Genomic DNA, 15,714 nt, shown 5'->3' with positions numbered 1-15,714 from the left:
GATAGTTGCTTATTCTCAGATGTTATGCAGACATTTATATCTATGCTATCTTTGTAGCTTAAGCCCATACTATTTCAATTTTCCTAAGTTCTGTGGCTAAAGATTGAAAATCCTGTTGAATTTAAAATTCAATCAACTCCGGTTCCCAGCAGCCATTGAGTAACTCGGTTTCCCAGAAGTAAGAGGCAATGTATGGTTGATTTATAACAATTAAACAGAAGCTTTGCATAGGGAAATAAACTCATCCAGATTACAACTTACCATATAGTTTGATGGCTCAATATGCATTTTCTCAACATTGATTCACTCCTCTGTATATACAGCCCTGGTGTAAAAATGTCTCAGTGCTGTATCTGTGTTGCAGTTGACTGCCCTAAATCTTAAGAGCAAATTTGTTTAGACTCAGTTCTTATTCTTGACTCCATTGTTTTTGGGGAGGAAAAAACAACACTTATTTTACCTTTTAAATTTTATTTTATTTTACAGTGATGTTAAATTAATTCTGCAGAAAATGTACACAGTGTTATAGTAGCTGGGAAACATGTATAGCAGGATGTTGTAATGCAGTTTTGTCTATGTATTCCTGTTTGTAACAGTAATATATGTATATTCCTCCTTTTACATGGTGCTGACTTTTCAAAGTGTCTTGATTAATTTTGCCAGCACAGAGCCCCAAGTACTTAATTTTTAAAACTTTTTAAAGTTTGAAAGAAAATAGCATTTGAAGTTTTAAATGCTCATGTTCTCCAAAATTACTGCATCTTGAATTTATGGGACACCAAATAGTTTCCTGGAAGAAATAATTGACTTGATGCACATGTTCATTTCTGGTTAGAAAAGGTCTTGTTTTTCTAAGAAACTGTACTTTGAGATTGAATTAACTTATTCAGAGGATGTTATTTTCCTCAAAAGTCATGCTGAGTCGAAGAACTTCTCACAAAAGAGTTTAATAAAGTGGTATTGTACCTAAAGCATTAACTTCAGTCATCACAAGTTACTTTGTTCTAATTACCACAGGCTTCTGAGAGAGAGGTGAGAAGGAAAACCAGTTTGTCTGAGACGTTTCCAAATGCTCTAAACTACCAGACTTAATTGCTTTATGGGGGCCAGGCTTGTGGAGAGAGCATGTATTTTTATCAGATAAGCCTGGAAGAAACAGGGTTCTTGTAACCCACTGATTGAAGCCTCCTGTGAAAGTAATGGTCCCTAAGAAGGAAAGTGCAGAGAAAAAGACGGGGAGAAGTAAGAGACAAGAGGGAAACTCTAGAGAACTAGATGTGGTAGCTGAAGTGATATGACAATATGGGGCAGTTTTTCCGCAGTGTAAAGCAGGTTAACTTCACCCCCATCCTCAGTAACTTGGAAACTGATACGATTAAATTGAGCTACTGTTTTAACTTCAGGAAGGAAAAACAACCTACTTTTTCATTTGTGTTTGACTTGACAAACAGCCTTTGGACTTTGGTTAACCTAGTCTAAACCCTAAAGTTCATTTCTAACATACAATCTGTAGGAACAGACCTTTGACATAGATTTTTAAAATACTTTTTCTGTGTGCTGTTATGCTTAACACTTTTACAGCCTTGTAATAAGCTTTTCAGATGTGAAGGAAGCACAACCTTTACATATCAAAATATATGTCCACAGCTAAGAAATGTGCAGGCTTCTAATTCCAGTTTAGTCCCGATAGTCTTTTAATACAGTTCATATTGTAGAGTCACCGTCAAATATTTTCATTTTTATGGTCTGGAGGCTGTGTTGAATGAAGTTTTCTGAAACTGGCCTTTCAGAGAATCTGACGTCCCGTGGTCTGGTGGACCGATTCTTTTTTATGGAATTTTGAATGGTATCGGATGTGAAGTAATAGACTATGGGGTCAAAACAGCAGTTTGAAACAGCAATGCACAGAGTGATGGGGTACATAGTCCTGACTGCAGCCACCACTGAGCAATTGACCCAGGTCTGTGTTCTCATAAGGGAGTAGAGTATTAAGGTAACATTATAAGGCACAAAGCAGAAGCAGAATATCACCAAATGGACAAAAATCATTTTGAGTACCTTTTTCTTGCTTACTTTATTCCGGCTTAATGTAAGCGGTTTATTCAGAGTCCGTAGAACCATAGTGGAGCAGGTCACGTTCAGGATGAGAGGAATAAAAAACCCAACGGTTTCAATGAAGATAACAATCCGGGATAGGTAGGTTTTCCATGTGTCCTCTGAAAAGTTTTCAAAGCACGTCCTTTGCTCCGTATTGTTCCAGCTGTTTGTGGACTGGAAAAAGCTTGCTGGTGTGCTGCCTGCTAGCACAGTTATCCATACTGCAACGCAGACAATCTTTGCATTCCTTTTGGTCCGGAGAGTCTTGGATCGGAAGGGATGTACGATGGCTAAAAAGCGATCCACGCTGATGCAAGTCAGAAACAAAATGCTCCCATACATATTTGTATAAAAGAGAGTGACAGAAATCTTGCAGAGAATGTCTCCAAATGGCCAGTTTCTGGTTACAAAGTAATAAATCCTGAAGGGTAATGTAAACACAAAAAGCAGATCTGATATGGCTAAATTAAGCATGTAAGTTGTAGTCTCGTTTCGCACTTTTAAAGTACAGGTGAAAATGTAGATCGCTACACAGTTTGCTATGAGGCCAAGAACAAACACCATGCTAAAGATACACCCATATAAAGTATATTTAAAGGAGTCCTCAGTGGAACAATTAGAGCTTACCATTATAATGGTATGTTAAAAATTCCTGTGATTTGATGTTTTCTCTGGTATTTTTATTGCAACTTTTTTGGAATTCCAGAAGAACTTGCAGGTCAGATGTATTTGAACAGCGTGCTTTGGCGAGTTTGTTATGCTGCGAAACTTCAGGGAAGGAAGGTGAACTCTGTGGCAGGGGAGTACATCTCCAGCAGAAATCACCAGGAAGTCTCTCTTCTCTGCCGAGTGCTATTTGTAATCACATAGCCAGTCTGCAAAAGTCAGAAAATGCATCATTTGTGGCAGATGAGGTCACCCCAAAGCTTGCTTAGTTCCATTTCCCGCCTCGATTCAATGAAGCCATTGTAGGACTTTCTGCCTTACTCTTGGCTGCAGATTGTGATGGCGAAGGCTTGTCCATCCGAATTTACTGGGAGCATGTACTTTAGGAAGTGTTTTCCTGGACACTGCGAAGTGTCAGCACTTGCATTTCCCCCTCTCCCTTCTTTCTGTACAGCAAGTTTTTCGGCTCGCTGCCTGGCCCCATGGGGCGGGAAGCAGAAGGGAGGGAGCTGCTTGCCAGGGCAGAAATCGAATTCCAGAGCGTGTTCGTTCCTGCAGCCCACAGCCCTCGGCAGCTCCTGCCAGCCCAGCTCCTTCTGGAGAGCAGAGCAGAGCGCCCGGGCAATTTGTAGCATGACATCACAGGAAGAAGAGGCCGGGCGCCGAAGAATGGTTTCAGTTTGGTTTGTTTGCCTTCCCCTGTCTCTGCTGTACCTTGCAGATGTAGCTTGCAGAGTGCTGCAGCTGCCTCTTAACTCTTTCCATGCTCCCTGAGAGGTCCTTTGTCAACGTTGCCGGGGTCCGAAAACTTTTCAGTTATAACAAGACTTTGCAGTGTCTAAATAGCTCCCATGCCCTTAAGTTCCTGTCTTTCTTTGGAGATAGTAGTAATTGTGGGATTTTATATAGGATTGAACTAACATTATGCCTTTTGTTAATAGCTTTGCTTGTAATAGAGGACACATTAATCACCAGAAATCAGCTGAGTAGTTCTGTCTAAATTCCCCCAATATGCCAGTACAAACCTCAAGAGGGACAAAGTAACATTGATAGGTAATTAAATAAATGCCCCAAATAATTACTGAAAAAGAGGGTTGCTTTTGGCTATTCACAGGACTGAGATGTGTTGCAGTGGGTGGAGAGATTTTTTTTTTTTTTTTAACATATTCCATATTAGAAAGCACACCCCAAGCTTTATTTCTAATCAGAAAGGTGGTTCTTTTTCAAAAAAAATTGATTCCAGTGCTTTTTTGAAATGTTGTGATGCAGAAAGTGTTTTCTTGAATATCTAAGCACAGAATTAATACAGCAAAATGCATATACTCTACTGTGGCTCTGGTAATTTAAAGGGGGACAGTTACCACATATGCACAAAATACTCCCATTAGTCACTGATAATTGAAAGGAAAACATGTTGTAACTAATTACATTGTTAAGTAAATATTAAAAAAAAAGCCGCTCTTACTGCCTTTAGGGGCAGATATGAGATAAATCTCAGTTTAGACAGACTCATTTATTAAACAACAACTTGGATAGACTCACTTCTGGCATCAGACACGGTCTATTTCTAAGTCTCAGAGTAACAAACCTCTTCATATCTGGCTGGGTGGCATGGTTCTTTTGAACTGTATTTTAATCAGTTGCACCTAAGCAAGGCTCTGGGGCAAAACCTTTCTAGTCTGCTGTGAAAGAGAGTAAATAATAGCGCTTCACAGGGTTTTGGCATAGTTTCTTAATGTAAGGTATGTCAGACAAAATTCAGAAACATAGAAAAGTGGGTCTTGCTTATTTTATTTCAGGTTTTCTTTATAGTTTTCTGTGAAACATTTTCACCTTGATTTTGAGGTGAAATCAGGCAGTTTAACTTCAATAGGCTACAACCACAAGAAACCTTTTTGACTATTCTTGAAATTCATGCTTAACTGTAAAGCATAGTGCATCTTGGACATCTAAGTCAGTCAGGAAATGAAAATGTGAGCTTGGCAGAGTCTCTCGTGTCCAACTAATATGTACCTTAGCATAAAGGCTTTCCTGGCTTTTCTCACAAAAGCAGTCATCTCACCCTAAATTTTGTTTCTGTTCCTGGCAACCTTGCATGGTGAAAGAAGGGTTTTCCTGCAAAAGTTCTGCATTGGGCTATGGGAGCTCTGCTCTCAGCTTTGCTGCTCCAACTTTGTTTGCACAGGAAAACTGTGTGGGGCAGGCTCAGCTACTGGAACAAAAATCCCTGAAGTACAGAAATTTGATGTCACATGTCAAAGGCTCAAGAAATAATTCACGTTTAGAGAGAGAAACTAATGGCAGTGAGTGTGTATCTCACTGATTAGAACTTGATTTGGCGTTTGGACAAAGGTGTGGGTGTGCAGAGGCAGAGTGGGATGTCTGGTCCCTTTTACCACTGTAGATGTGCTTTAGAGCAGTTGTGAAGGTGCATCCTCAGCCTTTGCTCCATCTGTCAGAGCTCCTGGCTTGCTGTGGCCTGTGTTGTTGCTCCTGTTACAAGCGTGGACACTACTCAGAGCTGTATTTATGGCATTGTGTGTATGGTTGCGTTGTCTTTAGGACTCTGTTGCTGCTGTACCCTTCTGGTGCAGTACAGTACATGCACTTTGCACTAATTGACGACCTAAGTGATATTTGTATATGTCCAGAAATACCATTCAGCTGCAGATGAAAATGTGAACCCCCTGAATTGACAGTTTTTTCCTTCCCTTCCTGTTTCAGCGAGGAGAGTTACGACTGAGCGGGCAGGCTGAGTCATTTCAGTGTAGAAGTGTGAACGGCAAACGCGAATTTTAGACCACTTTGTTAATTTAGATGCAGCTGATTGTTACCAAGCAGTGTTTTAATTTGTGTGAGCTTGTCCAAGCTGAAGAACCTGCGTTAGTTCGCTGGGAGCAGTTGGGAGTCAGGAGTGGCCTCCCTTCTGGCTAGGCTCCAGCATGAGCAGGGGCGAAGCTTCATTTCACTCTCTCCTTTCGTTGGATCATGTTTTAAGATGTTGGGCTTTGTGCCGACAGGTTCGGAAAGGATTTCAGTAGCCCCCAACACCTTAAATTTTAAGAAGTTTAACAGTTATGGAGGAAGAATTGATATGGTAATAGTCTCGCTTACAGCCCTTCACCACAGGCAATTTTCCTTCGGGATGGGAAGGAGGGGGTAGGCAGGAGGAAGCAGCTGCAGGGCGGGCCTTGTACACTGAGGGGGTTTTTGTCTCCAAAGGAAACGATGCTGTTGCTGCAGGGAAGTGCATATGTGAGTCTGTCTGCCTTTCTGCCTTAGAGATGGGAATGAGTTAGGACCTGTCATTTGTTGCTAGTGCTAGATGAGCAAAGTCTGCATTTCCATCAACAGGCTTCCTGTGGCTCTTGAAAAGGCACCAAAGGCAGAGTAAGAATGGGTTCCTTAAAGCCAGGAGCTGATGAGGTGCTTGAAATCATCTCACTTTAGCAGCGAGCAAGTTTTGTGCGCTGCTTCAGTCAGTGACCACATAACTCTGCTTCTCTGAGTTTAGATACCATTTAAGTGATTTTGGATTTGTGTGGCAAACCTGCTCCACCACATGGGGTCAGAAGGAAAAGTGCTTATAACCCTTGCAGTGTGCTTGGAGAGTGGCTGTAGGACACTGCTCCTTCCTCCCCAAGACACCACTGAGTTGGATACTTGCTCTCATTTAGGACATGGGGGCAGGATCCCTTAAATTCAAAAGTCCAAGTCGACTGGTAAAGAAATATTTCACTGAAATAAAACAAGTATTTGAAGGCTTTCCAAGCTTTTAGAGTTGTGCTGACCAGTGTTGTATGTTCCTCTGGTGGTACCCTCACCTTCAGTGCTGGAATTAAATAGAAGTTTAAGTGGTCAAAGGTGAAATGCATTTGAACTTCTCTAATGTACTGCATTCAGTCTGTGCTGATGCTAATACTGAAAGCTCTTAAGAGAGGGGAAAAAAGCAACTTCAATATTAACAGCGTTGTAATAAATTCTTACAGTGTTTCCAAGGCCAGAGTATGCACTGTTAAATGAGGGTTGTCAGGTGCACAAAATGCTCTGTGTTGGGACCATTATTCCGTAACTACTGTTACTGCTTTTAGAGGCACACCTGTGTCATGGTGCAGGCATTTGTTCTCACTTGGGTTAAGCAGTCTTATGCAGAAGAACTTGTGCTGTCTGGTGCAGTGAAGACAAACCCTGACAGGACAGTATTTTCTTTGACCTAAGTACTGTTATTTATTCAGTTATTTTGATGGGTTTTGGCTTTTTTTTGTCTATTTACTGGAGTTTCTCTTTGAACATGTGTATGTACAGGAAGGAATTTATTATGGTTGACAAGTAGGGCTGAGAGCCAGGATGTCTTTCTGGCTGTGCCACAGATTTTCTGTTCCAATCCTGGCGAAGTTTTCTATAGCTTTGTGCTCTAGCTTCCCTCCACATTAAGAGCTTGTTCACTTCCACACTGGGATCTGAGGCTGTCTTAATTGCTAAATATAGTTTGAAGCCCTTGAATGGAGAACCCTCTATTAAATATGATCTTGAGATAATTACAGTGGCAGCTGAATGTGACAAAAATATAGACAGATTAATTTTTTTTATTTTTAGATTAGATTTCAGCCAAGCAAAAGGATCAATTAAGAGACTTCATTTGTTTCACCTCTATAAGTCTCTGGAAAAGTAGGTGTAGAGGAAGCAGGGCTGGGCATTTTGACCTTCTCAGCTGTCTTTTGGAGCTCCCTGCTCAGACACCCCTAAGTCACTGTAAGACTGCTTCTGAGAAGTGGCTGACTGCTTTATTAAAATGTGGTGATGGTGTCTACCTATGGAGATAATGTGAAGCTGTTATGGCACTGAAGAGTCCCTTTTTTTTCCTCCTGTTAATGTGGCAGGCAAGTCTTCAAATGAGCATTATAAAATTTGGGATGAACAGAGTATTTTTATCTAGCCAGCCTAATCCCTTGTGACTGTTGCAGAGGCAGTTAAAGGCTCTCCCCCATGTCAGGAAACTTGTTAGCTTAATGCAAATAAAATCACACATACAAATTACAAGTAAAAGTTGGTTGTGTAATTGCTTAAAAAGGGAAAAGGAAGCTCAGAATAAAACTCTGGACTTCGTCCTTCTTGCGTGTTTAAAATGCTTCTCTTTTCTCTTAAATTGTTTCAGTTTCCTTTGAAAGAGACACACCTGCTCCTCTCCAGCTTGTAGATAGAGGAAACAATTTCTCTCCTTCTGTATGAGTTTTTAGGCTGCTAGAGTACTTCCCCCTCCCCCCCCCGTTGGGTTGATGGAGTAAGTCTAGTTGATCTCATAGAAGGCTAGTAGAGGTTAGATAACATGAAATCTTTTCAAGCTTTAATCTGTGGATTGATTGGTTTAAAAGGGATGGACTAAACAGCAAAGGAAAGGATCATAGAGATTAAAAGCTTGAAAAGTGTATGTTGATGTTCTTCAAAGGGAAGAAAAATGGCAAAAAGATCGTTTATAATCTTAACAACATGATTTTCAGTGGATAGGAATAGAATTAAAAGAATCTCTAAAATGTCAGGTAGGAAGAGAAATGCCTTAACGAGAACAAAATACCTGAGTTCCTAAACTCTCATTTGCATTTTTTTTTAACTTAAAAAAAGTGTTTATTCAGTTACTCTGCAGACGTGATTGAAATAACATCAATACTTGAAATTTCTGTCTGCTGTAGATGCAGGAAATAAGTTAAATGCCTTTCCCAAACACTACGGCACGTTCTGGCTCTACTCATGCTTGTACTTTTTAAGTCCTGGGATTAGAAACTCAAAGTTTGAGTTGGCAGAAATTTACCAGATGTTCCATGGCCAAAAACTTTTTACTCAAAATACTTCTCAAGTGCAGAACATGACTGTTTTAAGAACCTAAAATAAATTAAAAATCACTTGCTATAGTAAGCAAATATTAGGAATGATAGGAAAGAAGAAGCCTCATTAATTATTTTGGAAACTAAACCAAGCATAGGGGGTGAAATGGTTGGAGCAACAGAACTTGTAGAAGAACATCTGTAATTTGTGTAGTTCTAAAGCAATTGCTTACTATTTTTCATATCATTAGTGTCAGTTTTTGCCCAACATTTGTTCTCTGGGCAGGATTCAGGTAGTCTGGTTCTGTGTCAGGATTACTGGTGTTACTGCACTGGTTCTGGAGGATTCTACTTTCATGCTGAATTACTTGCAAATACTGCATCCAGTGTTTACAACCTCTTTCAGTTTTGGCCAAATGGAGGCCTCTAACTTTATATAGAGGATTTTAACCTCTTCTTGTCAGAGGCAGCACAAATCCTACAGTCACATTCCTATACTGAATTTTATAAAGTGTAACATTGTGAAGCTATTGAAAAAATTTGCCACAGTCATTCAGTAAAATTTATGTGAGTTCATATTGTTTAAAAAACTCAAAACCCCATGATATTAATTTTGTTCCCTTCACAAAACTGGAATGTAAGAAGTTAATGGGGGGAGAAAAGTTTCATAAGAATTATTCAAGCTGGTAAGCTAATTAGTTTGGATAAATACTGACATGAAAATGCTTGTCAGGGGAGAACTGCTGCCAAAAAGCAGAACTTGGGCTTGATTAATGTGAAGAACTATTACTTTCTAAATGTGTAAGTCAGCAAATAACCTCTTTAAATTCTGCATGATAAGATCACTTAAATGATTATTTAGCATATCATTAGTACTGGTAAACAGCAATTACAAATACTTGAGTTGATTTTCTCTTAAATCTTTCCTCCCAGCCCATATCCTGAAGTTTTATGGAACCAATTCGATACTTTATGAACCATTTTATTACACTGTTGACCACATTTAGCAGTTGCTTTTTCAATGTGGCAATCAGCTAATACCTAGAACATAAGAAAGGAAATGTCAAAACTTGGTAGGGTAGACAAAAGTCATGCTTCTCATGTGATAATTATAATTTTTCTGCTGCAGCCTTAGAGAAATGGAGTGATGCTCTCAAATGGAAAACATAAACAATCCATTTTCGTTGAATCTCTGTTAATAACCTTCCTGGATGTGGCAAGGTGTTTATCTGGGAGACATTGGTTTGACCCTGGCAGGAGAGGGGAGACTGAAACCCACATGTCATGCCCTGAGCAAGTGCTCTTGTTATGAGGGATTCTCATCCTTTGCTGTCAGGGAGTGAGTCCTCTGAAAGAAAGGTGTTCCATCTGTGGAAGTGTTCAAGCTCATAGGGGGATGGGGCTTTGAGCCACCTGGTCTAGGCAAAAATGTCCCTGCCTCTGGTGAGGAGTTTGGAGCTAGATGACCTTTAAAGTCCTTTTCAACCCAAACCATTCTGTGATGTTGTATTTAGCCTCAGAAAAAGGCACTACACTGAGAACGGAACCTTTGTGCTGCAGTTCCTGGTGAGATATCCATGCAATGATATTTTGCTCCTCCAGTGGAGGTGGTAGAGGAAGCTCCAGGTAGTGTTGTGCAGCCTACACTGTCCTGCACACCCCTTACTCAAGTCTCTGGGTTTTGCCAAACTTCCTCAGCTCTTGTCTGTGATGGTTTAGTAGGTATGAGGTACCTGTTGTTGTGGAAGGATCGCCAAAGTCCTACTTCTGCTTACAAATATTCCCTTAACTTTCTCTGTACTTCTTGAATTCCTTGGCTTCTGATACAGTTTTTAGGGTTGATTTAAACAGTGTAAATGTGGGCTGTTGCTCGAAGTAATCCTACTGCTGTCCGTTTAAGCCTCTCTGCTTCTTCCCTTGTGCTGTGTGTACATATGCACTCAGCAAATGAGGACAATTATTTGGTTTAAAACTAATCCTAACAAATACATAATTTGCAGTCATAGCTGTGCTAATGCTAAAGCCAGGGATGAGGCAAAAAGTGCAGATGTGTAATTTGGAGAAGCACCAGCACAATTCAACTGATTTAAGCCAGTGGTGAAACTATGCAGGAAGTTTGGTGATGTGTGTTGTGGCGATGTTCAGCTTTGAGGCTTTCAAATCTGTATTGTTTTGATGCTTGGCCAGATATTAGCATAGTGTTTGGCTGTGTGAGGTTTAAAAGCCTCAGCCAAGCTCAAGAGTGAGATCTGTGCTTCTGGTCTACTACCCTGTAATTTATTTTCATGTAAATGGTTTGCAATAATGATATTTATAATGTAATAAAAGAGAGCCATGTATGTCTAATTGATTTTTCCACAAAAGAGGATAAAAATGAGCAGTAATACAGACATAGTATGCATAGTCATGCTTTGCTATAAAGGATTGATAGGGGTGATAAAGGATGACAGCTTTCTAGGCACATAGCCGATACAGAGTGCATTGAAGATGCTGTAAGTTTTCTTACTGACTTCAGGGTGTTGGATGTTGTGGACCAATTGTCTTCACTGTTGATTTTCATTTTCATTGTCTCAGGCCAACCAGTCTAGAGAGTCAGAAAATCACATACAAATAAATATGCTACAGGTACCTCGTATCACCTGCAGTTAAAATAGACAAAATAGAGAGTCAGGTAGCAGGGAGATGGATTCAGGCTGAGATTGTAATTTGTGGTTCTAACTTCAGAAATGCATAAATTTCCTGTCTCTTATTTCCTTGGAAATAAATGGTAAAACCTGTTTTGTTTTTGCTGTGGCTCAGTCATTGGTTTCTATGCTTCAGAGCTGCTATAGAAAATGCCCACTGAATGACAAACGAAGAGCCTGTTAGATACTTAAGAAAAAAAACCAGAGAAGTCCACATAGCAGGACTCCTACTGGATTGAAGTATCTTAGTTGAGGTCCCTTGTGTGAGCTTTTCTTAACAAGACATTTATATGTAAGGCTTCTGGCTGGTGTTCTGCTGTGCTTGTGGGCACACTCTGGGTTTTGGTTTCTCCACGAGTTTGACACCAGTACATGTGTGCTGCAGGGAGTGGAGCTGCCCATAAAAAATCCTACACTAACCAAAAGCATTTTCCTTACAGTGAAAGTAAAGATAGCAGAGCAAAAGTGCATTCAAATCAAAGTAACTCTTTTAAATTTGACAACTGTTTCAATGTGTTCTTCATCCATCCTCCTCTGAAATATCAAAAGTATACATATAGATGCACAGAAAAACTTGGTATATATGCCTAAGTCAGCCTGAAAATGGTCTCTTTCTTTACCAGAAGCAATGCGGTGAAATTTCAAGGTCAGGTTGTGGCTTTAAGTCTTCCTTTTATTCTTTATACTTTCTGAGGCAGGCAGGTTATCCTGATTAAAATGCAACATAAATCTATGAGAGTTATGACTTTTTAATCTCATGTGAAAATATGTGAGAGGCAGGTTAGGAGAAATGGCTGAGCTGCAGTTCGGGCTTGGTTATTTTCTAGAGCAAATATCAGAAGCTATAAAATTCAACAGAACTTGGAATTACATTATTGTCTACATAATATGAAACCTTTACACACTCTGGAGTTTGAGAGCTAAAGGGAAATGTTTTGGGGGGGTTTCTATAAGCCCAGCAATTTAAAATCCCCTGTCAGGAGAGAAAATCTTCCCAGTCACCCCAACCTTCCTGCATCTGCTTATCCCATAGGAAGTAAACAGTAACAAGTTCAGTGTGGTCGTTTGTCACTTCAGTAAAACTAAGGTGAAATATTTCGATTAAGTCAGGTACAATGACAGTTCATGGCATGATCAAGATTTAAAATGAGCATATGATGCCTTTTAAAACACTGCTTGGTGAGCTCCTGTTTTGAAATTGCTAAAAGAGATGCTACAACCAGATTGGTGGTACTAGTAGAAGGAGTTTGAAATGCTTTTGTTGGAAAACATTAGCAAAATTTCGGGTTTCTGCTGGAATCCAAAAAGGCCGACTGAAGTAAAAGAAAAATTTTAAGAAGCTAATTAAGCTTTCCTTAAATTTAAGGATCAAAAGACTTGAATTTTCTCAAATTAGGATGTAGAGCATAGTGGTTGCCTCAGAAACATTGAACTTGGGTTTTGCTTTGTTTACAAATGACCAAGAGTTTCTCACAATAAAAATGCAGAGCTTTAATAGAAAAGCGCATTGTTATTGAAGGATTTCACATTTTTCATTTGTGTTTTCCAAAGAAGAGATTTTTAATTTAATGAGATCAGGGGAAACATGTTTTGATCATTTAGTAATTGAATGCACCTTGTCACCTAAGTTAGTTTTACTGCTTTATTGATATGTACTCTTCATGTATTGCCTAATGTCATTGATTTATTGCTTCAGGGAGAGTCTCGTAAGTTCTTTTTATGTACGTGGTGCAGTTTTTATTATATGCCAAGGTCATATAATTAAAAGGAGCAAGTGTTGCACAGAGGAAGGAGAGAGCAGAGGCCATGAAATTTCCTTGATTTTCATACACGCATCCACTCCCTACTCAGGAGTATCTGAGCACCAAAAAAAAAGGGGGCATCAAAAATTTTGACATCCTTTCTTTTTAAAATGTTGTCATTTTAAAAGGAGGCTTGACTTCCTCATTATCTTTATGAAGGCCTAAGACCCACATGCCTGTGCCTTGGCTGGGCAAGCTTTTGTTTTTCAGTCCCCAGCTGGGTGTGTGCTTCTCAGCATGGCTTTTTTTGGGCCTCTCTGAGGCATCTGGTTGCCCTCATGGGTCTTGCACAAAGCCTCCAAACCAACTTCTGGCTTCAGATTCCACAATGGGTGGCCAAAGGGGCTGCAGATGGGTTGCTGAGTATGGGTCCTTCACTGCATAGATGTGTAGCACAAGGGTTTCCTGTGGGGAGGGACGTTTCTGCATTGGTGCTTCTCTAAGGTGAAGAGGGGGGTGGGGGTAGATCTGGTTTGTGGTGTTACGGGAAAAACCCAACAAACCATGATCTTTATCTTTTTATAGCTGTAAGTTTTAAAACTTGAAGAAGATAAATGTTGCTTTCCTAGATCTCTGTGAAGTCATCCAAATAGAAATGCACTGGGTTTTAAACACCCTGCTTGAGCAGGGAGGTTGGACCGGATGCCCCACTATGTTCCCTTCCAACCTTAACCATTCCGTGGTTTTCTAATATCCCACATGATTTTGCTCCAAATATCTAAGGGGGAAATGTTATGCTTTCCAGTGTGTTTTCCCAGAGCCTGAGCTGGCCATCACTGATCAGTCTTCATAAAAGATTCTTGTGTGGCCATGAAAAAATGAATATCATGTCTTACATTGTTTTCTGGAAAATAGTACTGGTCTAGTTTGCAGAAATGTGAGCTCAAACTTCTTGCAGATGTTGATGTGGTCCAAGTGTGGTCTGCACATCTACACATTCAGATCTTAGATAAATCGTTTTGATCTTTTTGCACTTTTTTATTGGTTTTGCTGTTCTTTACTAGTTCAGCTACATTTTTTGGTCTTACAAAAAAATTAAAGCAGGTATATTGCATTGTTTTAAGGTTTCTTTAGTCTTCTTTTTAAGAATCCTAGAATAACTTCATGGATATTCCACATGTTTTAGTGTAAGATGCTTCTGACTCCCATCATTTACTAAGGGATATTCTTAACATTTGATAAGACCAGTTACAGTTGTTTCTGTGCTTCAGATCGATGCAAAGCTAATGCTGACCTAGCAATTCTGCTGATACAGTAGTTCTTGTATTGTTTCTCATATGGTTATACAAATCTACACTTTGTAGTTAGGGAAGCCAACTAATGCTGTAGATCAGTGAAATTGCCCTTGAGACAAGTGGTGGGAAGTGAAGGAATAACCAGAAAAAAGCTGGGCTGGTAAGGATTTTTTTTTTTTTTTTTTTTTTTTAGTAGAAAGCACTGTAATACCCTTTACCTCTTTTAACAAGGACATGCAGTGACAGGACAAGGGAGAATGGCTTTAAACTGAAGGAGAACAGGCTTAGATTAGATATTAGTAGGAAATTCTTTACTGTGAGGGTGGTGAGGCACTGGCACAGGTTGCTCAGAGAAGTTGTGGATGCTCCATCCCTGGAGGTGTTCAAAGCCAGGCTGGATGGGGCTCTGAGCAACCTGGTCTAGTGGGAAGTGTCCCTGCCCATGGCAGGAGGGTTGAACTAGGTGACCTTTAAGGTCCCTTCCAACTCATTCTGTGATCTGCCTCAGAATTAGCTGCAATTATTTGAGAGAAAACAGAGTGGAAAAACACTTAGTAATTGATAAAACAATAGATGTATAAAATTACTAAAAAGTGAGCATGAAACAGGTATAACATAAAAAAACATAGGTACTAGTGCTTTCCAAGTTTTTGTTTCAGGTCTTTTAGGACAACTTATTGAAAAGTTTGGGGTGTTTTTAGTATAATTTTATACTATTCTGTATCACACTGTCAAAATTTAATTATTCATTTTCAGTTTGGGAAGAATGTTTTGGGTTTTTTTTTTTAATAAACTCTAAATAATAGCCCAAGACCTTTTGTAATGTTTTCTTGTTAATTTGATTTCCAGTGCAGTCTTCCTCACCTCTATTATGCTGTATTTTCACTGATTATTAAATAACTGCTTGTGAGGCAGAAATGCATATGTGGAGATATCTTCTTAAATTCTCCCAACTGAGCACTCAGAAGCTCTGCTTCTGCTTTGAAAGCCAAGCACAGCAGGGTGACTGCCAGGTCTTGTCTGCCTCAAGTTCATATTAAGTTATAGACCAACTGAGCTTGAGATACCCTGTAATGATAGTCATACAAGTATTGGCTTAAATTGAGATCAAAACTCTTCTCAGAGGATGGGTTTCTGCCCAAAATGTTGTGACACAGATAGTTTTGTTACACCTTCAGGTTTTTCTTTCTTCTTTGTCTTATGTAATTTTCTTCATATTGAAATGCTTTCCAAAACTGGTTGATAAATCCATTGTATAAAACTGTTTTCATGCTCATGTTGTTGTGTTTTGTTATAAAACATGGCATATTGTTTCTGGAACTCCAATTTCTCTGGGCTATTTTTCTCTTTTAGATTATATTAAGTACATTGCAAGACATTTATAGTAATTTTTTTCTTTTAAATATCACAA

At 39.5% G+C, this 15,714-nt stretch overlaps 2 protein-coding genes across 2 annotated transcripts in view; one reads left to right on the top strand and one right to left on the bottom strand.

Annotated features, from left to right (window-relative positions):
- RB1 (RB transcriptional corepressor 1) overlaps positions 1 to 15,714 on the top strand; it is a 71,174-nt gene that overhangs the window by 40,306 nt on the left and 15,154 nt on the right. The gene's annotated exons all lie outside the window — the stretch shown is intronic.
- On the bottom strand, positions 455 to 3,378 carry LPAR6 (lysophosphatidic acid receptor 6). The gene is made up of 2 exons (XM_048295275.1): positions 3,085 to 3,378; positions 455 to 2,972 (listed from the first exon to the last, which is right to left on the bottom strand). The coding sequence occupies exon 2, from the start codon at positions 2,725 to 2,727 to the stop codon at positions 1,705 to 1,707; it is 1,023 nt and encodes a 340-aa protein (XP_048151232.1). The 5' UTR covers positions 2,728 to 2,972; positions 3,085 to 3,378; the 3' UTR covers positions 455 to 1,704.

Source organism: Corvus hawaiiensis, chromosome 2 (genome assembly GCF_020740725.1).
Source record: "Corvus hawaiiensis isolate bCorHaw1 chromosome 2, bCorHaw1.pri.cur, whole genome shotgun sequence".
Lineage (NCBI taxonomy): Eukaryota > Metazoa > Chordata > Aves > Passeriformes > Corvidae > Corvus > Corvus hawaiiensis.
The sequence above is the reverse complement of the archived record's forward strand: the minus strand, read 5'-3'. Positions and strand labels throughout refer to the sequence as shown.

What these genes read in the sequence shown, in the direction of transcription:
- LPAR6 (XM_048295275.1), bottom strand. Translation starts at nt 2,727, where the DNA reads ATGGTAAGCTCTAATTGTTCCACTGAGGACTCCTTTAAATATACTTTA.